The sequence below is a fragment of the Varanus komodoensis genome, unplaced genomic scaffold (genome assembly GCF_004798865.1).
Source record: "Varanus komodoensis strain SLA01 unplaced genomic scaffold, ASM479886v1 scaffold16, whole genome shotgun sequence".
NCBI lineage: Eukaryota > Metazoa > Chordata > Lepidosauria > Squamata > Varanidae > Varanus > Varanus komodoensis.
In genome coordinates, this window is record NW_025335468.1 from 23,611,254 (window position 1) to 23,620,982 (window position 9,729).

A 9,729-nucleotide genomic window follows, 5' to 3' on the forward strand; every position below is an offset into this window, starting at 1 on the left:
GATGATAAGTCCCAAGACTCAGTATGAACATAGCATTATGTGAAATGTGGTGGTTTGATAAGGGCTCAAATGTAAGCCCAGCTAATAGGACTGAATTCTTCTGTGTAATTTGAGATTTGTTGTTGTTCAACTATTGAGTCATGTCTGACTAGAAGCAATCCATGGGCCAAATCTCACCTCACTTTCCAATCCCACACCACCTCTTCAGCCAAACTATGCTCTGTCCCACCTCATCTTTGATGGAGTCTAACTACCCTGTGACCTGGTGACCTGTTTTTCTCTTGTTGCTGTGCGTTCTAAGCATTATATCTTTTTCTAATGAGCTTGATTGCATAACATGGTGAAAATATGTGAGCCTCAGCTTTGTTATATTGCCGACCAGGGATGCATCGAGTTTAACATGCTCTAGCACCTGCTTGTTCGTGATTCCTGCTGTCCATGGAATGCACAGGAGCCTCACTAAATCATAAATGTGAGAGCCAGTGTGGTGTAGTGGTTAAGAGCTGGGACTGGGACTCAGACGACCTGGGTTCTAGTCCCCACTCGGCCATGGAGCCAGCTGGGTGACTTTGGGCCAGTCACAGACTCTCAGCCCAACCAACCTCACAGGGTGGTTGTTGTGGGGATAAGATGGAAGAGGAGAATGATGTTAGCTGCCTTGAGCCCTTTGCAGGAAAAAGGCAGGATATAAATCAACAAATATCATAATAATAATAATAATAATAATAATAATAATAATAATAAACTTTAGGCTAGACTTGGCTTTTAAGATGGGTTTCTCCTGCACAGCTCTGACCTGGCACCTGCATTTAAATATTGAGAGAACAAGCACTAACATGAAACATGCTCCTAATTTTCTGCACTGAAAGTTAAAAGGCACCTTGGCCCATTATCTAATGGACATTTTCACAGGCAAGTTTTGTTTTAAATGTCAACCACTTGGCTTTGTTAATGCTCAAAATGAGCTCTCATGATAGTATGAGGTTCAGTATTAATACAGAAGCTGTAGCTCAAAGCTCCCCAGTTCTCTGTTTAGTATTTTCAATGTGCTGTTCCTAACTTCCTTTGAAAGTCTGGAAAGTACTTGTTCACTCTTTAACAATGAAAATAAACATGGCTGCATCACAGCATTTTTCAAAGAGTATGTTCTACTGGAAAGAACAAGATAACGCCAGAGCAAACACTGAGAATTTCATCCAAGATCTCCTGTTTTGGATTGTATTAAGACATCTATTAGTTGTTTCCTATCCTACCATTGGGGTTTGCTCTCACGCTGTCCTGTATGCAGCCTGATTTTCATTTAGTGAGCTTTGGCTATTAGCTGGTATAGCAATGTAATAAAAGACTGAAGTAAAAAAAAAAAAAAAGCTTCACAATGCAATTTCTGCAAATGAGACTGCTGGGTACAAAAGCAGGCCTGATCGCTTCCAGTAACTCCCCTAGTCAGTTGGACGCTGTGCATGAGAAAGAAAATCACTTTAACTTTGATCAGACTTTTTGTACCACTGTCAACACTGTCAGAGGGATCACAGGAAAGTACTTCACAGTCCCAATAAATTTAGGAAGTGCCCACCTGAACATGTGCTTTTTATCCTATACCAGGGGCATGGCAAGCTGTATCTCCTGAAATACCCTCTTCTACACAACCATTAAAGGCACAGCAATCTATTCTGCTTATGTATCTGTTAGCTATGAATGGGTCCCAGTGGAAGTAAGAAAATATTGGTCAGGATGAGCTTTCGATGTATCAGTAGATGTATCAAATGTGTTTAAAACACAGCAAACAATCATACTTGGCTTGGAAATGTTTACATTGCATGCTAATTAAATTACATTGCTCTTATCAGAAAGCTATATCTCAGTAGGTAACAATTCACCTCTGTAAGCTGCAGTGCTGTCAAAAGAAACATCTTTCAAACTCATGAGTAAACTGCCCTCATCATAGAACTCCAACTTTTTTCTTTAAATATTTATTAAAAGAATATAAAGACAAATTTCCTTCCTGCAATTAGACATTTGTATTATGTACAGTTTAGAACCAAATAGAATTAAAAAAATCTTTCTAATATTCTCCTTTGCTATTGTCTAGAGGCAGACATGACTTTATGAAACAGAAGCTAGCAAAAGGATGAATACAACAAAATTACTGGTGTTTAGAACAAATAGCTTATTTTAACCATGTCTAAGCTGCAATCCAAAGCATACGTAACTACAACGTAGCTAAGCTGACAGGGAAGTGGACTTAAATTGGGGAATGGCAGTGAAGAGATGTTCTTGAGAGGGAGAAAGAGCAGATTCTGTTCATTCAAAAAACATGGACTCACACTGTGAACCGAACTGGGAGTGCTATCATAATTATATCTGATGTTAATTGCAGGCCCTGGTTTTTAGATGAGCTTTAACCTGCCTTTGAGTGTACTGATCACTGGGTGTCCAGATGCAACAGATGCCAGAGCTGTTGAATCCGAAATAGCTGTGTAGGAAAGGGAATTTAAGTAGGTATAGACTTGTTCAGCAAGCTGCACAAGAATTTCTTCTCCAATACCTTTCTAGGGGCCCTATCTTCCTTTGCAGTCTAATTGATGGCATACAGTGACAAAGGCAAGCCACAAAAAGTACAATGTCTTGTTTTATTTACAAAGAAGAAGGAAGGAAGGAAATCACAGCTTTAAAGACTTAACTGAGGGGTATTTTGTTTTTAAAGTAGAAAAAAAAACACCTGTTAACTGACTGTTCAAGCTCCAGACTGCTGACTCTGACATGATTTTACCGACTTCCCTTCAGTTTCAGGCATACTCACAATAAGTTGCAAGACTGTTCGAATTAAGCAACTGAAACTCAACTGACCAACTGCATGTAGAACTGCAGCCCAAATGGTTTGTTCACTGTTGTCTTAATCACAGTATGACGTATGAATCCTAAATACGAATAACACTTGTTACATGTATGAGTAAGTGGGCACCGGTGTGTAGCCGATGCCAGTTTCAGATTGCTAGCTGAGGTGAGCTGCACTTCATACCAAGGGTGTCAGCTCAAAGATCTATATCCAAATCAGAAAGAAAAGCCCAACAAACAAAGGAAGACCTAGACCAATGCAGTCTAATACCTATAGATCTGGATGTGAATCAAACGTTTCTCGGTTTATCCACACACATAGTTATTGTGGTAATACTGAGGGATGCTTTTACAACAAAAAACAGAAAACACAGTCCAGATGTATTATCTGCAATTAAAGTTACATAATGGAATACAAAATAGTTGTTAAATATTAGAATACTTAATACTTCTAGATTTCAGCTTCATACATATTTGCTGCATACCATTTACAACGTATACCTTTAAGAAATAGTAAACCAAAAAGTAAACTTAATAAATATCATCCTGAAAAGCAAAAGTCTGTTGGTGAACTCTTACAGGGTGAATGTCTCATAGATCTTATAAAGTTCTAGGTGGCAAAACTTCACATTCATAAGTTACATTTTTTGCAAGGACAAAGTTCTGACTTGATGTTGCTGTGATAGCTAAGCAATACTTAGGGAGGGGCCTAAAAGCAAATAACTGTGTGCACAATCCCAAGAAAATCAAACATTTTGAAATGTCATTGTGTTCACTGGAAGAGATTAAAGTGCTTCTTATTTTTTCCATTGAGCTCAATGGGACAATATTGCAGAAAAACCAACTGGTGAGGATTTTGAGGTAGGCCACAAGGGAAAGAGGTTTTGCAGCAATGTTAGTAAAGTAAAGGCTGCTGTTGCTTGGAACCAAGTCACTGCAGGAAGCTTCTCTCTCTCCAGTGCCTAGGTAGCTGCAAAACGAAACAGGGAGAGAAAACTGTTTTCTGCTCTATATTCTGCCTTTGTCTTTTTAGGTTCTTCCTCCTCTTCAAGGTCTCAGAGCCTTTCTCTGTTCTGCTTGCTCTAGGAGCCCCAATCAGATCTTCCGAAAAGGCAAAAGTTCTTATTGTGACCAGTAAGAATTACCAATAAAGCTCCTGGCACAAAGGAAGTAGTGACAGTTTTTGTCACTTCTTTTAGATTGGAAATCTATCACCATTCTGCCTTAGTCATAAAGGTTTCTTAGCTCTTCCCAGTTTCTCTTTAAATCTATCTGTTCTGACCCTGCAGTACCATTTCCAAAAAGTCCTGTGTTTTTTTTCTAAGGATTGTCATACCACATAACAAAAGAAATGTGAATTTAAAGATGCTCAGCTGCTCTGATGGAACTTTATTCTGTGGATACCAGAGCTATGAAACACCCCTTACTTTTGAAATGTAGATCTGGCAGTCTTAGGAATAATGCATTGATTCCAGTTTCTGGCTGTTACTGGCAATCCAGCTGGGTTCTTTCCTAGCAGGCAGGAAATCTACATCCTGGAGGAAGCCAAGCTACACTCAAGAGTAGCTTCCAACTATGCTAAATCCCTTTACAGCATTTAAAACAATTCTTGCAGAAAAGGGAAGGAGGGGAAAGGATGGGAGGTATTGCTTCAAGTCTGGCACAGTTTTCCTAGGAGGCCACTGGGGTTCATATTTTAAGGACTGCCCCTTATTTTTAAGGGAGTTGTGATACAAAAGTCATAGTTGATGCAACAGATTCCCAGATATCAGAATATTCTCAGCAAACTTAGCAGAGTTATGTATTGTGCACTGTGTATGTGGGACACACTCACAGGGAGAAAGGGAGAGAGATGGGGCCAGCAGCATAAAATTTACAAAGCCATTGTTGCAGGTACTGTTTCTGAATGGCATGAAATTAAAAAAATGATAGAGTCCCAACTGCTACTAATTTCCCCTGGTGACTATGACTCTAGCAAAAAATAAACTGAAATTACAGAAGGGGACTGTAGTTTGCAGGCTTGTGTGACATATCACACACCTGTACCTTGCCAAGATAATAACTACCATATTCTGGTTCCAAATATTCCCTAATGAGTATCTGAATTTCCATTTCCTTCATAATCACACAATGGATGCAAAAAGGTTTATCTTGAAGCTCCATGCAAACATTTATATCCCTAAACCTAAACTGAAATAACCAACTTTCTTTGATCAGAATACACATTTCTAAGTCAGCAAGCCAGTGAAATAGTAGACTAAGTCACTCAGCCTCAGCTCCTCAAAGAGGCAAATAGTGGCCTTACCTTGTAAGATTTTTTTGTGAAAACAAATGAAATGAGTTCAACTTTGTACATTAACAGTGCTATATAAATTGTCATTAATAATATGTATTTTTAAAAAATCTTGCAATACTGGATCATCTTAGAGTTCCACATAGCTGCAGATGGGGGAGGAAGTGGGAAATGAGGAAAAGCTGTTAGCAAGTAATTAGCTCTTGGCTTCAATGAGTTAGTTTTCAGGGCTCCTGTCCATGTTCCAGTCCAAACTTAAAGCAGTGGGAACGTACCTAATTCTGCTGCATTGTGAGCAATTACCAGTATGTTCTTGCACATGACAGGTACTATCCAATAATAAACATAGTAATATTTGCTTAGAAGACTTTTTGGAAAGTTGTACCACCCAACAATCCACACTGGACTGCACTTGTGCGTGCAGGTGTACAGGATTCAAATGCTACTGACATCACCATCTCAGTCTCTGTACCCACATCTGGAAGGTGAGTATGAAAGTGGACCATCTCATAGGCTTTGTAACTGTGTACACCGCAACCCTTTACGTGCCAACTCAAACATAAGCCCTACTCAGTTCAATCGGCCTTGCCCCCAGATAAGTGGCTACAGGGTTGCAGCTTAACAATGCAATCCCATACATGTCTACCAAGAGGCAAGCCTCACTGAATGTGATGGAATGTAGTCCCTGGTAAGGCCATATATAAGTGCAGCCTTAGGACACTATCCTAGACATACTTTGACAGAAAAGTCCCTACATTCTGAGCATGTCACAGCTAGACATGGTGGTTTGGGGAAGCTCGAAATTGTAGGATGTGTCTAAACATGCATAGGGCTGCGCCATTCATCACTTTATGCATATGCCACTTTTCCAGTGTATTGTGCTGAACGCTGTGAAGAGACTAAATCAAAACTGCCATCTTCTCCCCCTGCCCCAGCTTAGGTCCCTTGAACCTTTGACAGCTGTGAAACAGCAGGTCACTGGTTTGATTTTTGTACGCCATAAAGTTGGCAAAGGCACAGAAACCAGAGATAAAAGAAGCAGCGGCAACAAGCTGACCAGAGCTGTTCCAGAACACTTCAGTGCCAGAGCGGAAATAGCACCTTCCAAGATATTAAAAAATGATAAATCATTCAATTGACGGCTTGTTGTTCTTTAAGAATACTTTCAAATATCTGTCTCCTGAGGACAGCCACAGCCCCTCCTGCTTACACAGGAAGACTAAAATACTTTCAAAGAGCAGCAGGGGAATGATGGCTTTTCCACTACCAGTCACATGTCCAGATTTGGAAAAAGGCTGCCCCCGGCCATTTTGCTGCCCAAAGGGGGCCCACAAACAGCATCCCACAGCCCTAAGTTATAGAATGCCCAAGGAGCATGATGTACACAATCCCATAGGCATTTCTCCCCACAACTGGCAGCAATACACATATGCATGTATAACAACAACAACAACAAAGTAAAGAACTAGCAATGTGCGGCCCTTTCGTAGCACTGGAAACTTGCAATGGCGGGGCCAGCCCTGGGAATAAGGGGCACTAACGACAGCAACGACGAGGAGGAGGAGGGCGGCCTGCACGGCGTGCACAGCGGGGCTGCAGCACGTGGCCGGCGTGGGGCGCGCAGGGGCGGCTGCGCGTGCGCGGGCGGGCTGGCTGGCGCGGGCTGTGCGGGACGCGCGCAGGGCGATCCGGCCGGCCGGGGCGGTCAGCCTTGCAGGTACTCGGTCTTGAGGCGGCTGAGGCGCGCGCCGTGGCTGCGGACGGTGAGCGCGAGCAGCTCGTACTTGTCCCGCAGGCCCGCCGACACGGCCAGCGTCTCCTTGAGCAGGGCGCGCGCGTGCACCAGCATGCCCAGGAAGTCCTCGCTGAGGCGGCTCTCCTCGCGGCTCTCGTGCTCCTGGCCCTGCCGGAACTTGTTCTCCAGCTCGCCCAGCGACTTGTCCGAGTTGGCGTAGGCGTCGCCGATCTGCGTGGACTCGCGGCGCAGGTACTTGCCGTAGCTCTCCTCGCCGTCCAGGTCGTAGGAGATGCTCTTGCGGATGCCGTCCAGCACGCGCGCCGCGTCCTCCACCTGCCGGCCCAGGATGGTGAATTCCTCGCGCAGCGTCAGGCCGGGCGCCGCCGCGTGGGGCGGCAGCCGCGGCTGCACCTCGCCGCCCGCCGCGCAGCGCAGCCGGTCGCTCACCCTGAAGAGCAGCTGGCACTTCTCCGGGTCGTCGTTCTCCTCGTAGTCCCCGTCCGGCACGAAGTAATGGTGCAGCGTCCCGTTGGACATCTCCGGGTAGAGCGGCCCGTCGAAGTAGCCGCGGCCCAGGCTGGCCCAGCAGCCCAGCAGCCACAGCAAGCGCAGCGCGAGCCCCATCCCGGCGCGTGGAAAGGGAGGCTGCCCGACGGCGCTCCCCAGGCAGAGGGAGAACGGCGAGCGCTCCTGAGCGGGGACAGATCAAGTCCTCTGGCCGCGGGCGCCCTCCGCGCGGGGCGTCATTGGGAAGCGTTCACGGGGCTCCCTGACACTTCGGAGGCGCCCTCCCTTGGACAGAGCTCGCTTGCACCCGGTTCATCCACGGGAGTATCTGCTTCTACCCCCGCCAGGGAAAGAAAAGCGACAAATAAATACAGCAGAGCAAGCCCTAAGGAGGAGTTTCTTCTGTCCCTTTTCTGTTCGAGTTTCCCATCCACCTCACCACGTTTTTCCTCCTGCTTTGATTCTCTCCCACGCAGTGGTACCTCCGAGCAGCAGCAGAGAAAGAGAGCGCCCGCGTCCAGACTGGGACTAGATCTGCCTGAAGCGGCGGCGGCGGCGGCAACAGCCGCTTCCAGCTACTCTTTTTCGTCTACATCTGGATTGGTGGCTACGCGGAAGCTTGGCTTTTGGCCCTAGGATCTCTCTCTCTCTCTCTCTCTCTCTCTCTCCTCAAATTACACCAGCGGTCTCGTCACTTATGCAGAAGTTCAAAATACCAAGTTTGGAAGGAAGCCCTTAGACCTCGAAGTCGTTATTCTTTCTGGAGACTCCAGAGTTTGACAATCAGGTGGTGATGGTGGAGGGAGTTTTAAGGTCGAGGGTGGAAGAATAAAGTGAGGAGGAGGAGCAGCTGTGCTATATTAATCTGGAAGGAAATGCAGCAATATTTTCAGCAATGATTCTGAGTTTGAAAACAACTGGGTATGAAATTGAGAAACTGCTTCACCCGATTTCTTGTCCTTTGCTGCCCCTTTTAAAATGAGACTTTAAAACATAAATTATTCATACACTTTTCTTTTTCATATCACTGACAGTTCAGTGGAGATAGAACAGAATGCACAAATAAAATAAGACATCATACTTGCAGAAATGCCCTCTATTTCTTTGCCATAAGATGAAGATGTGCATATTGATAGCAGCTTTAAATTCAAACTGCAGACAGACACTGCATAATGAGCTATTTGCTATTGCTTCCACCATGAAAATTTCTCCAACCCTGCAGCCCTCTTTACTGGAGAGACGGGATAGTGATGTTGTAAAATCTGAGTGGTAAGCCACATGAAAACTGCTTCATACGAACAGAAGCTATTTCCACATGTTTTCAATTTAAAATGATCATCACACAGCTGCTTCTGTGAACTGAGGCTCTATTTAAAAAGGTTAATTTGTTGTCAGATATCATAATGAAAGAGCCTGAAGAAGGGTCTTAAATGAGAACCAGCACAGTTTAATGGCCTAGAATGAGGAGACCAGTTCAAATCTTCACTCAGCTATAAGTCGCATGTGGTGACCTTGAGCCAGTCTCTCTCAATCTAAGTTATCTCACAATGTTTTGAAATTAAAAGGAAGGTGTGGGAGAACCATGTATACTGCCTTGAACTCTGGAGAAAGAGTGAAGTATAAGTAAATAAAGTTGAGATTATACAGACCTATGGCTGACTTGTGTCATATATATGTTTGACACAATCCAAACAGCTGTCATAGGACTATGTTGTATTCTGCTGTGTGTGACATACTGCCTTCTGTTTGCTATCAATTGGTTTGTGAGTTTTCAGTTTAACTCCACTTACTCTAGAAGTCCTATAACATTCAGTGCAACTAGGCAGGCATATGAATGGACTCTAGCTTTTGTTTCCAACAGTAAACAGAAAGGGTGGGATACAATTTTAATGTCATAATAATCTTGGCGGAAACAAACTAGAAAATGACCTTTTCCAGAAGGCACATTGTAATAAAAAGTTTATGAGACGCAAAAAATGGATGCGTGCTCTTTCAAATTGCAGCCTATGTTTTATGTATCAGTGTTACCATGTGTCTGTATGTTGCAGTGTGTAATGAAATCATAGATATTAATCAGACATACTCGGTTTACAGTAAGAGGTTTTTCACAGCCTCCATTCCTTGGCTGAAATGATGCTGTTTTCACAAGTCATTAAAGGCCATATTTTAAGCAATCTTTCACAGCGTAAAGTATGGCCTTTAATGAGTCTTTCTGAGTCTTTCACAGCTTTCTTATTTGAAAAGAATGTGAGTTTTTTTGTGCAGTCTCATATAAGAATAGAAAGTTCAAGTCCAATGCTTGAATGTGGCATCCTACTAAAACGGATTATGAACTAGGCCCCCATTTATTTTTAAC

The 9,729-nt window shown here is 43.7% G+C and overlaps 1 protein-coding gene across 1 annotated transcript; it reads right to left on the minus strand.

Annotated features, from left to right (window-relative positions):
* Positions 1-2,611: 2,611 nt before the first annotated feature.
* On the minus strand, positions 2,612-9,245 carry FIBIN (fin bud initiation factor homolog). The gene has a single exon (XM_044426066.1). The coding sequence runs from the start codon at positions 7,488-7,490 to the stop codon at positions 6,834-6,836; it is 657 nt and encodes a 218-aa protein (XP_044282001.1). The 5' UTR covers positions 7,491-9,245; the 3' UTR covers positions 2,612-6,833.
* Positions 9,246-9,729: the final 484 nt, after the last annotated feature.

Excerpts from the sequence above, each read along its gene's own strand:
- FIBIN (XM_044426066.1), bottom strand. The coding sequence starts at position 7,490 with ATGGGGCTCGCGCTGCGCTTGCTGTGGCTGCTGGGCTGCTGGGCCAGC.